This window comes from Macrotis lagotis, chromosome X, assembly GCF_037893015.1.
Source record: "Macrotis lagotis isolate mMagLag1 chromosome X, bilby.v1.9.chrom.fasta, whole genome shotgun sequence".
In the NCBI taxonomy this organism is placed as follows: Eukaryota; Metazoa; Chordata; class Mammalia; order Peramelemorphia; family Peramelidae; genus Macrotis; species Macrotis lagotis.
The window spans coordinates 596,650,612-596,664,400 of record NC_133666.1 but is presented as its reverse complement, the minus strand read 5'-3'; the positions used below and the strand labels follow the sequence as shown (position 1 = coordinate 596,664,400).

At 34.6% G+C, this 13,789-nt stretch overlaps 1 protein-coding gene across 2 annotated transcripts in view; it reads left to right on the top strand.

Moving 5' to 3' along the window:
• The window catches only part of ADCY8 (adenylate cyclase 8), a 397,409-nt gene that overhangs the window by 168,629 nt on the left and 214,991 nt on the right, over nucleotides 1–13,789 (top strand). For both annotated transcript variants that reach the window (XM_074202342.1, XM_074202341.1), the window contains exon 5: nucleotides 7,971–8,098. In XM_074202342.1, coding sequence (XP_074058443.1) covers nucleotides 7,971–8,098 — 128 coding nt within the window. The remainder of the gene's footprint in view (nucleotides 1–7,970; nucleotides 8,099–13,789) is intronic.

The window sequence follows — 13,789 nt, the reverse complement described above, 5'->3', positions numbered from 1 at the left end:
GTAGAAATTCTACCTGATTATGGTGTATTATACTAGTAACAGTTTGCTGTAATCTCATTACTAAAATTTTATTTAAGATTTTTGTATCAATGTTCATTAGGGAGATTGACCTATAATTTTTTTTATCTGTTTTGGTTCTTCCTGATTTAGGTTTAAGAACCATGTGGGTGTCATAAAAGAAATTTGGCAGAACTCCTATTTTTCAAACAGTTTATGTGGAATAGGAATTAATTGTTCCTTAAATGTTTGGTAGAATTCACTTGTAAATCCATCTGGACCTGGAGATAGCAAGTTGTTTAAGCATGTTGGAGTTGGATTGACTGTTCTTATTTGGAGAGTTTCTTCTACTCTGGCAGAGATTTTGGTCTTTGTACTATAAAGCTGAGGGTTTGGTTACATATAGAGAGCTGTGTTGGAAATGATTTCCTTATTTGAAGTCTTCCTCTTTTTTAGCCTATATAACCAATTTTAGGTTTTATACTATTGATAACCTACCATGTTAACTGTCTCTTGACTTTCTTCTTTGTCAAGATTAGACTATTTCCTTGCAATAGAGTTCTATAAAAATATTGAATATTGATTAAATATCAAGAATTATGCTGGAATGATAGAGGTATTTGTGAAGCAAAGATAGCATACTTAATAATAATTTTGTTAGTGGCATCAAGCTAGGTTCTATTCATAGTACTTTGGGTGAAAGAATTAGAAATCAATAATGCAAATCTCAGGTAGAACAATGAGTGAAAACTAAAATGAAATTTAACAGGAATTGTTATATTTACATTATATTAAATTATATTAAAGTTGAAGAAAATCAATTGTGGAACTACAGCACAAGAGAAAATAATTACTAAACAGTTCACGTCAAAAACTAACACTTGACTTCCGGATCTTGGAAGTTCAAGATGAGTCAGCAGTATTAAATGGCAACTAAAAATGTTAAGGCCATCTTGAACTTCATTAAGAGAAGACAGATTTCCAAAGTTAATCCCATTCTGCTCTTCTTTGGTCAGATCACATTTGAATTGTATGTCCAATTCTGGATATCATATTATTCAAAGAGTAATTGATATTCAAGAATGCCTCCAGAGAAGAACAATAAGGATTTGAAATAATACCACATAAAGCCCAGTTGAAGAAAATGAGATCATTTGTTCTGCAGAAGAGAAGACTTAGGGCAGACTTGACAGCAATTATAAAATTATTTAAAAATACTATCATGTGGAAGAGAGATGTTTTGTTTTGCTTGGACCTATAAAGCAGATCCACAAGAAAATGTTATATATTTAGACTCGGTGTAAGAAGAAACTTACTATTTAAAACTGGAATGGGCTTTCTCAGTGATTTAAAGAGAAATGTTTCAAGTCATTGATCATTAAAATAAATTTTTTTTCTATACACACTGCTTTGTAAAAAGTGATACTTCAAACTTAATAATACTTCAAATGTAGCCAGAAAAATACAACATAGAGTATGATGAGTACTCTCAGTGATCTAGACATTATATTTTTATTAATGAGGTTGTAGATAGCACAACCATAATGACAACTCTTACACATGAATACACCCAATGTAACACAATACATATACATATATACACACATAAACATACATGCACACACATACTGGCTCATATTGAACCTTTCCACAAAAGTATCAAATAGTATTTGCAACAATCCTTTCACAGAAGTGAATCAAAGTGTGACCAAGGGTTCTGATGTTTCCACCAGATATAAAACATAGACTGAATCCATATGGTCTCCATCACTTAGCATGTCATTCTGTTAGAGTGGTATTTCCACTTTTTTGTGGAATAATGGAGGAAAAAAACCAAAGCAAAACAGACCTGTCTTAGATTTGGGATTCTGGGTTTAAATCATTGTTCTGACTTACACCAGTAGACTAAACCTCTCTGAAATTCCACTGTCTCATCTGATAAGAGGGTCTAAGAATAACTAAGTGCATCTCTAGGTCCTCAGTGTGATCAGTAAACCATAGCCAAGGAGCAACCAGAATAAGAACTTATAGGAAGAGGCTTCCCTATATTTTCAGTGCTTCTCATTCTACATTGTACTGTGCATTTCCATTTTATAACAGCATTGGGTCCTCAGAAGAGCTCAACAGAGGGGATCCTAGGCTTAAGCTTATGTAATGAAAATAAAAGATGTACTAAAATATATATGGGATGGGAGTGTTAGAAAGCAGCAGATGTGAAATGACCCAGGGGTTCCTAGTGGGACTCCTTTGTTGTCTATTACTAACAGAGAGTTCTTTAGTGTAACTAAGGTAAAAAAGGATGGTGAACACAGAGACATAAGGGAAAAATCTTTATGACATTATATAAAGAGTGAAAAAGCAGAAACAGAGGCATTAGAATTCCAAATAACTAGGAGTTGAAGTTTAAAATCAAATTCATTGATTCCAAAGATGGGAGGTTGTTGTTTTTTCCTTCTTCTTCTATATCACCTACTTTGCTTAGAAAATCTCCTACGAAAAGCTTCTGTCTTGATATTACTTCATCTTGCACCCGGAGGAGAGCAGAACTTCTTTTAATTCACTGGCGCTTAGATCATCATCGAAGTGCAGCTCATAGCCAGAAATCAGACATGAGGGGAGGGAAATATTCTCTGAGAGTCTCCTTTCAAGATTGGCTCTTACTGAAGACAAGAGTCTGCCTCTAGTCCAAATTGCATCTCATTTAAAAGCCTCTACTATATGGCTTCCACTTTCTAATCTTATCTCATATTATTTCCCTTTGCTCTCTATTTTGGTCAAACTGCCCTGCTAGATATTAGCTATACAGGATATCCCATCTCTATACCTTTGTCCAGATGATCCCTCAGTCTGAAATTCAATCCCTCATCATCTTCCCCTACCTATCTCCCAAATATAACTCAAGTACATCCTCTTACATATGTCCTTTCCCAGTTACTCATCCTTTCCCAACAAGACTTTAGTGTTCTTTCCCTCTTATAATATCTTTATATTATGTAGAATCACAGTTCTAAACCTGGAAGAGAACTTAAAGTCCATCTTTTCCAATCTTCTCATTTTACACAGCTGAAAACTGAGTCCTGAGATTTAAGGACACATACTGAGCAAAATTTATTCCCAGGTCCTATTATCCTAAATACAGTGCTGTTTTCACTTGACCATGCTGCTTTGTATATCTTTTTATTTCACTATCTGGATATATAATGAATCTTCCCTCTTCTCCTCTAGAATGCAAGGTCCTTTAAGACATTTTTTGCCTTTGCATCCTAGAGTCTAACACAAGTCTTTTATAATAATAGAACCTTCATAATGTTGTGCTGAATTGAATTCAATGTAGGCTATTTTTTTCCTTAAATGTAATAACTTAAAACCCTGAGAAATCTGAATATATAAATTTACTGCAATGCTCCTGTGAGTTAGACAAGGTACATATTATATCCCCATTTTGCTTGTTACTCAAATTTTCACAGAATGTTACTGATGAAAAAAAGACTCAGAATTCATTCAAGATATGAAATATAAGTAATTGGAAGGTTGGGCTTAATTATTGTGCTCCACCTAAGACTTTTAGTTCTTTGACTGTTATTCACTAAATAAGGGGGTCCTTACCAGGGGTCTATAGGAATAATACGATAGGAAAAAATACTTTATTTTCATTACCTGCCAAATGAAATTAAGTATTTTCTTCAATTATGAATGTAAGCAACAAATCCCAGCAATTTTAGCAGGAGCTGTGAATTTGTCTCTGTTAGAAATTATAGATATTTTCCTTTATCACAATTGATGCAAATATCTTACAAAAACTTTTATGCTCATCACTACTTCAAAATTACTCTATTTAATAGACCTACCACTAGATCACACCTAATCTGTCATCCTGTCTATGGAATGTATTTCAATGTAATTGGTTTCCATTGGAATCCTAAGTATTTTATTTTATATGTCTAAAAATGTCATGCTGGAGTCCATAGGTTTCACCAGTTGATAAAGGCATCTGATATAGGTATCCATGACAGAAAAAATTAAGAATTCATAAATATATATATGAATATACACAAATATATGTGCATATACACACATAAATCTTCATACAAACACAATTTTATTTATTCTTGATTTTTGCTATCAAGACCAGTTGGATCAGAGCAACTAAATTTGTAACAGGTTCAGTAGAATTTCTTTTGAGAATTAATGCAGTGGAGTAAGGAGGATGTGAGTTCAAATCCAGCCTCAGACACTTGACATTATTTTTTGACCTTGGACAAGTGACTTAGCCCTGATTGCCTTGCATCCAGGGCCATCTCCAGTTGTCCTGATTCATATCTGGCCACTGGACCCAGATAGCTCTGGAGGAAAAAGTGAGACTGGCATTTTAGCACAGCATTCCCTCATTCAACTCCAATTCACATGTTTGTCATGGCATCACTTCCCTGATGTAATGGTGTTTTTCTGAGAATAAAAGACAAACTTCATCAAAAAAAATCTTTTTGACTTGAAACAAAGCACAAGGAATATTTGGTTTCATATGTAACTGATTTACATATTTTTTTACCAAACAATTTTAAGACTTTAACAAGTGTGACATTCTCTTGAATATCAGTACTGACTGGGAAGTAGAAAATACATATATCTCAACCTTTACAAAAAACTCAAGGTACCATGTTTGACTTCGTAATACATGTAGCAACAGAGCATGTGAACTTTTGTGATTTCTATTTCTCCAGAAATTATCAACTTGAAAATTTTTTCACTTTTTTTCCTAGGAAGCTGAACTTAATACTGGAGAGACAGACAGACAGACAGCATACACACACACACACACACACACACACACACACACACACACACATACACACACACACACAGAGAAAAAGAGAGGAGGAGGAGGCAAGAAAATAGATAATAGAATAGATAAATACAGATGCAGAAAGAGATAAAGAGATTTTCACCCATTTGAAATGAATAATGAAACAATTTGATGTTAAAGAAATTGTTCAGATGTGCTTCAACTGTCATTCAGTTATTATAATAAAAAACATTTGATGAAAGAAAAAAGTTGATAAAATAAAAATCATGAAAGTTTGTATTGTATTATGTTTCAGAAAGTGCTTTATGTTTATAAAGTGCTTTAAAACCCATTGTTTCATTTAATGCTACAAGAATTAGGTCAGAGTTATCATCATTTTACAGAAGTCAAGGCCCAGAGCAGGTAAGTGGCTTAATTGCTCAAGCTCATCTAGAATGTTCAAAACCAGGTTTTCTAACTCCATCCTAGTGTTCTCATCATTGAACAACATACTCTCTTGAATGTAGAAAATATGTATATATGTGTATATATATATGTATATATGTACATATATATATATATATGTATATATATACACATATATATATATGGATAGCAAGCAAGTCATTACACCTGGCTGGCAAGATTTTCACAAAATCAACTGACTGGATGATAGCACAGAACTAAAAATCACAAAGATGCCTGTCATTTGGCAATTGACTGAACAAGTTGCAGTATATGATTGTAATGGAATTCATCTGTGCTTTATAAGAAATGATGAGCTTGATGATTCTGGAAAAACAAATATAGATTAGCATGAAATCATGAAGAGTGAAATGAGCAGAACCAAGAGAATATTAGTAACAATATTATTTTGAGAACAAATTTGAACAAATAAGTCATTTTGATTCTCATAAACACTCAAATTTATTACAATAGACCTATAAAGGATGACACTATCTGCATATTGAAAAAGAACTGACATGTATGTATATACATACATTTTATGTGAATGAATATATGAATGTCTAATAATAGCCTTCTAGAGGGCAGGGGGAAGGGGGGAAGAAAAAAAGAGAAAGTTACATTGATAATTTTATAATGTATTTTAAAGGAATAGCAAGTGGTACATAGCCAATCATTTTTTTATTCTACTATGTTTCAAAAATACTCGGTTTATTTCTCAAGTCCAGAATAAAATAAAGAAAATTTAAAAATAAAATCAACTTTATAAAAACAAGAATAAATAGTGTATCTACAACAGCTTTTCTTATGGTTGTATTGTCAAGATCAACTTGAGACTTGCTTGTGTGATTCAAGCTTCAGTTTATTTTATTTTTAAAGCCCTTTCACCCAGTTTTTTTCTAAGTAGAAATATGAGCTTTTAAGAGCAGTTCTTATGAACTTGAACACTGATAATTATAGTAATAGATCACATTTATATAGTGCTTCTTTTGTGCCAGGATCTATGTTAAGTGTTTTTCAATTATTATCTCATTTGATGCTGACAACAAACCAGGGAAGTAGATAATATTAGTATTCCCTTCTCACAGATAATGAAACTATGGCAAACAGATCAAATGTCTTTCTAGGGTCATAGAACTTGGGGGAATATAGGAAAAAATTTTTGAAACAATTGTGTATAATCAGAACCAAGAAAACAATATACTTAAAGAATACAACAGTATAAATAAAAAACGAATGCAGTGCAACTATACTGACCAAGCTTGGTCCCCTAGAAATGAGAAAACAGAACTTCTTCCCTTCATTGCAAAGGGAGTATACTCTGGATGTGGAATATTTCATAATACTGCATTCATTGTCAGATTTCCTTTATGTGTGGTTAGTTTTACTAACCTGATTTTGTTCTCATTGTTATTCTTTCTTACTAGGAAAGGTTAGGGTTGGAGAACCCCCAAAAAATAAGCATTTTTTAAAAAATTAAAAGTGAAGAATAAAGATTTGTATTATAACCTATGTGTTACAATATTAAACTTAGTAAGTGATAATTGATTTTTCTAACTGTTTTCTAGTTACAGAATTCCTTTCTTCAAGAAATGAGTGTGGTCTAGTATAGTGGTTCACAACATATTACCTATGAGCCCCCATGTCCCAAGACTATTTCAGGGAGTTCTCAAATTCAAAACTATTTTCATAACAACAGTAAGATGTTATTTGCATATTAAAATACTGCTGCCTTTTCCAACTACATATTTGTGTAAAGCCAGATTTTCTTCATAAACTTCAATCAAAATTACATATCACAGCAGACTGAATAGAGAAGTAGATATGAGAATCAAATTGCCATCTATTAAGACAAGCATTAAAGAGATATGCAAAAATAGGTTAAACTATGCCATTCTTCTCACTATATTTTTGTTTTGTAAAATATAGGGTTTTCCCATAAAAACATATAAAATTAAAATTTGACAATTTTTATTTCTAATATTGTTGTTCAATCATATCAGACTATTCATGACTGAATCCATGGACCATGCCAGCCATAGAATTTTCTTGGCAAAGATATTGAAGTGGTCTGATATTTCCCTCTTCAGTGGTTAAGTCAAATAGTGGTTAAATGACTTGCCCAGAGTCATAAAGCTAATAAGTGTCTGAGGTTGATTTAAACTCAGGTCATACTGTTTTCAGATCTAGTATTTGGTCCACTGAGCCACCTAGCTGCTTCAACTAAAATAGTATCATTAGATATATAACCCACATAAACATATGGGTTGCTCCACAGTTTTTAAGAATGTAAAGAGGTCCTGAGACCAAAAAAACAATTAGAAACCATTGAAAAATGAGTGAGGACTGGATTTTTTAACCCTGTCTGTGCTATTTAGTGGCTGTGTGATCCTGGCCACTGATATTTAACTTCTCTGAGATCCAGTTATCTGAATTCCAATAAAAAAAACTCCCTATAGCAACTAACTATTTTATAGATAGATTAGTATAATGACTAATCTGTATAGATCATTCATTTATTCATTCTTCTAGGACTGCTGAGGAAATCATAGCATAACCAAACTAATTCATTATTCCTGGATTCATTGATATGTGAATAAATGTGCTACCCTATAGAAAAAAGACTTCAACCTTCCTTTTTAATTTCCTTATTCTCAATTTTTCCCTAAACTTTAACCCCTCTGCTGATTAAGTTCTCTTCTTTCTCATTATGTCATTATACTAGGAGCATCATTGTCTCCGGATTAAGATTTTGGGGGACTGCTACTATTGTGTTTCTGGACTCCCTGAACCTCGTCAGGACCATGCCCACTGCTGTGTTGAAATGGGACTCAGTATGATCAAAACCATCAGGTAATTTGAAGTGACTTGTGTTTTGTTCACTTATCACAAGGTAGCATTTAGTTTTTTTTATTTTCTTTAGGCTTTGAGAAATGGACTTACACTCCAACCAAATCAGTTTATCCTCAGATCACCTTAACATCAATTAAATAAATCATATTATATTAAAATATGTACATATAATATATGCACATATATTTATATAGTAACCATATATATAGTAACTATATGGATAGTATACAGTTACCATATAGATATCCATATCTATATCATAACACATATCATAACATATAGAATGATAAGAGTTGGGGTTTGATGTCATCTTGACCTTCCCTTTTAAAATGAAGTGCTTGGCTCAGATTATCTAATTCTCTCTAGTTCTAAAGTCCTATTTATTAGACCATTTTCAGAAGCACCTTAAATATTATTAATATACAAACAAATGTGTTGTCTCCAGAAGAATTTACTTCCCTACTTCTTTCTCATAGATAGGGAATCTCAATCATTTTCTCCATGAAATCAAGTATATTTAATCCACTTGGTCATCTGAAGGCCAAGAAACTAATTCTGAAAGATTAATTTGGAAGATAACTGTTTTCCACAGAGACAGACATTCATCTGAATTTGGCACCATCTTTTATGTCTTAGGGGCTGTTAAGACTGACCAAGGTAGGGCTAGAGATGAAATCAGAAAGACCTTGGTTCAAATCCTCCTTATGACATTTGTTAGATTTGGGACCAAGAAAATCTCTGACTTTTCTCCTGAGAAATAACTGGACTGCTGGCTCCCATTGTTAAATGAACTTGACATATGAATGAAATCACAGATTCTTGGCAATTTTCCCCTTGAACCCGTAATGTTCTTAGTCTAGGCAATTCAGGAAATTTCCTTTGTCAATACAATTAAGATACTTGCTCTTTAACTTAGGGTCTTAGAGATTTTCTTGACTTCCATTGTCCTAAAATAATCTGCTCTCAAGAATCTTCCTCTCAATCTGATCTATCTGTTACCAAGCTACAAAGGAAGGCTAAATTCCATGTAAAGGAAAGATGTAAGCAAAATTATGAAGAAAGAGATTATCTTTTCAGCTGGTGAGGTCAGCTCTATTAAGGAGCAGGAACTTGATTTTGACCTTGGGGGAAAAACACAGCTTTGGGCAGCTAGGTGGCAAAGTGGATGGAGTGTCAGACCTAAAGTCAAGAAAACATCTTCCTGAATACAAACCTGCTGCATGAACCTGTGAAAGTCACTCAACCATTTTTGCCTCCATTCCTCAAATATAAACTGAAAGAAATGACAAACCATTCAAGTTTCTTTGTCAACAAAACCCCAAATGGAATCAGAAAGAGTTATATGTGACTGAAATGACTGAACAACTTTAAAAAAAAAAAGCAATCACAATCCAGAGGAAAATGAACCCAACTCCACTCTAAACATGAATGAAGATATACAAAGGCAGAAAGAGCATCAAGGATAGCCAGAAGATCAATTTGGCAGGGAGAAGTATTGAAAAGTTGAATTATGAAGGACCATAAATGTCAGGCAAATAAATCAATACTTTATTGGATAGGAAATAGGAAGCTATTGTAGTTTGCAGCGTAAATTCATAAAATTCCATAATTAGAGAGGTCTAGAGATCATGTAATTCATTCAGTTATAGAAGAGTGATATGATCAGACTGATACAATAGGGAAGTTACTTAGGAGATAGTGTTAAGTGCTATCCTGGAAATGGGGAACCAGTTAATAATAATGTTTGTTCTTCATTCTCAAAGACCATGACATCAGGGAGGTAATGCCATGACAAGCAAGTGAACTGAATTTGAGTGAAGGGGTGCAGTGCTAAGGCACCAGCCTCACTTTCTCCTCCAGAGTCATCTGGGGTTTAGTGGCCAGACATGGATCAGGATGACTGGAGTTGGCCCTGCATGCAAGGCAGTTGGGGTGAAGTGATTTGCCTAAGGTCACACAGCCAATAAGAGTCAAGTGTCTGATGGTGAATTTGAATTCCCACCCTCCTGACTCCTAGACTAGAGCTCTATCCACTGTGCCAACTATCTGCCCTGGGAACCCATTAAGACACTGTTACAGGGGGCAACTAGGTGACACAGTGGATAGAGCACTGGTCCTGGAGACAGGAGTGCCTGAGTTCAAATCCAGCCTCAGACACTTAATAATTACCTAGCTGTGTGGCATTGGGCAATTGAGGATGCAAAGAAATCTAGAGATTTGGCTTCTGCCCTTCAGGAAGTCTATATTTAATGAGAAAGACAACAGGTTAAAAATGAGGCACTTTTATAATATAAATAACAGTCCTCTAACTCTTACATTCATCCTCAGGAACTTACTAAGATTGACAAGGCCATTTAATTTTTAAAAGGAATATTAGGTAGGGGAATGAGATCTGTTGATAGAGGTACTAGCAAAATATCCACTAGGTTGTGTCCAACATGTTTTTGAAAATTTAAGAAATTTAAATCTTCTGATAATTTAATCTCAGAAGGAAGAGGGGGAAGTTACAAATCATAGAAGATATAACTAAAGAAAGCCAGAGAAACTTGGAGCAAGATGATGAGACCATTTTAGATATGCATAGTTCAAATAGATTGAATTGGGAGATAGGGTATCATGTGTGAAGAGCCTTAAGATGGTCACTTTGACTAGATTATAGAGAGATTGGAAAAAGAATGAATTACAAGAAGCCTGGAATGGTTGGGAACAGTCAGTTTATAAAGGCATTGAAATATCAGGAGATTATCAGGAATCACTGACATTTGTTATTGGGCAGATTTGGTGACACTGGTCAGATCAATGCTTTAGGAAAATCACTTTGGCTGATATAAATTGTAGTGGAAACATACTAATAAGAAAAGGAAATAGGAAGCAATAACAATAGTGTAAATTAAATGTGATGATGGCCTATGTGCAATAACAATACTGAGAAGAGGTCATTATCTTTTTTAGAAGGAAAATCGGATTGGGGCTGGGGGATGAATTCATGTTTAGTAAAGTCTAACAATCTTGAGACAGAGGCACTGGTAAGACATCCAGATGGAGTTATCTAGCTAGTTTTTGGAAATCTAGGTCTTGAGCTATGGGGAACAAAAAGAATTTTTGAATCATTTATATAGAGGAGGTCTGTTTATATTGAAGCCATTGGAATGCATGGTTCTGGCAGTGGAGAGTATAAAGAGAAGAGAGCATAAGTGGAGAGTGTCATAGATATTTATTCAATATTTATTAAGCATCTACTATCTGCAGATCACTGTTCCACATGTTGTTTATAATTCTTTCAGTCTGGTATGGATATGGGAAATATCAGAAACAATAATATACAATAATAAATTATAAGGATTGTAGAAACCTATTCTTTCTACTATAACTCTTTGTAGGGTTACAGGCAGACACCACATATTTGTTGAATTGTAACTTTTTTAAGTACCCAGAGAAATCAGGAATACTTTATGTAGAAGGTGATATTTGATTTGGGGGCATGAAAGTATAAGTATGAATTCACCAGATGAAGTAACCCCAGGCTCTCCTTAATTACTTGCTCCCTCACCCCTTATATTCATACTCAATGCTGAATTGTTTTGCCATTTTTTTACTTTCCCAACCTCTTTCATGTATGTCCCCCTTCTCTCCATATGCACAATCACAGTCCTGGCCTAAGCTATTAGTCACCTCTGTTTTGGACTTCTGAAATAATTTTTCATTTGGTCTCCCTACCTCATCTTTTCTTATTCCATGCTCCACTCAACCACCAAAGTGATTTTTTTTCTAAAGTTTAGGTATGAGCATGTCACCTCCCTGTTCAATGAGGTTCAATGGCTCCCTATTATATCCAGGATCAAATATGAATTCCTCTACATAGTATTTCAAGTTCTTCATTATATTCTCCTACTTTAGACTTTGTAATCTTCTTATACCATGCCCCTTCTCACTATGGTCCAGCTACACTGGAATCCTATTTCAAACTCAAAAACGTCTAAGACAGAACTCATTATCTTTTCCAAAAAACTCTCCCCTCATTCACATTTCCCTATCAAGGGCATGATGACCTTTTTAGTTACCCAGGCTCAATGAGCCCACTGGCTTTTTATTACCTCCATAACCAAATATAAACTTTATAGTACAATTCTTTATAATCTGTCCCCTTTCTACATTCCCATTCTTCTTACACTTGACAACCTTCCACATAATCTATAATCCAATCTCACTGGTGTAATTTCAGTTTCTTTAATATAACACTATCACTCATCTGCCTGAATTTTCTTTGGCTGTCTTCCATGCCTGGAATGTTATGTTCAATCATGTTCATATCTTAGTTTGTTGGATCCCTTCAAGAATTAGTTTAAAGCCCACCTTTTGCAGGAAGTTCATGCTCTCTCTCTCTCTCTGTTTCTCTCTCTCTGTCTCTGTCTCTCTCTGTCTCTCTCTGTCTCTCTCTGTCTCTGTCTCTCTCTCTCTGTCTCTCTCTCTCTCTCTCTCTCTCTCTCTCTCTCTCTCTCTCTCTCTCTCTCTTCCTGTCCCTCTCATTCACTTTTTTCTCACTTTCTAAAGAGATGCATATATAAAAGATTTGTATATACATGTAACTCCATATATATACTTATATAGTTATAGTTCTCCTTCAAGGAGGCTATTTGCAATAATCTGTAAGTGATAAGATTCTATATTAGAATGCTGGCAGTGGGAATAGAAAAGAGGGATTTAATAAACAGAATATCTAGATGAATTGGTAATTTTATGGTGATTGATTCAGTAGAAGGAGGGACCACAGCCAAAGATAGTGTCAAGTTGAAAAAAATGAGAGACCAGGTGAATAATGGGTGCCACCGACAGAAATCATGAAGTCAGAAAAGGGATAGGAGAAGAAAAAAGACTTAAGGAAAAGATAATTAGCTTAATTTTGGACATATTGAGTCTATCCCAGAGAAATATCCCTATAGAGATGCCCAATAGATGTTAGTTTGGATATCAGGAGAGAGTCAGAGTTGGACATACTTAATTTATATCCCTGTCTTGTCCCCCCTGAGAATAATTCAAATTCCTTGAGGGTAGGGATTGTGACTTTGTAAAACTAGTACCTACCAGAGCACACTGTCCATACTCAACTTTAGTTAATGTTGATTCAATTCAATCTCTGTAAAGCCCTTGCTTCCTTATTCAGAACAGCTTGTGGGGACCATGGAGCCATGCCACAGTTCGAATGTGTCCTCATTTGCCAAACTTAACAAGCAAGAACATACTAAAGAAATGAATTTTTTTCTTCTCTCCCTTCAGGCCCCACCTCCAACACCTACTCATAATGGTTGAAATCTGTTCCAGGGCTAAATGAAGGTTGTTTTTCATACATCTTGACTGTACTGGTGCTAATTATAGTGTGGGAAAGAGATCTGCCCCAGTTGTATTGGCTCCCTAAGCAGTGTGAACCCACTCTCAACAGTAAACAGTTTGCAGTCACCTGTCACAGAAAATAGGGAAAAGGCACCACACTGAGATCTAGGCTTCTCACTTCAATCCTTTCTCATTAAAAATTGGCCTCTGGACAAATGGTTGCCAACCCTGAATATCTTGCTACTGGAGCTTGTGACTAGTTAGCTCACTTAGTTGAAGTATGGTGCTTGTTGAATCATGGGTATTTTGTGGGTCATCGACAAAGCATCTTAAGCAATGCAGAAACACCCCAAGTATACTCGG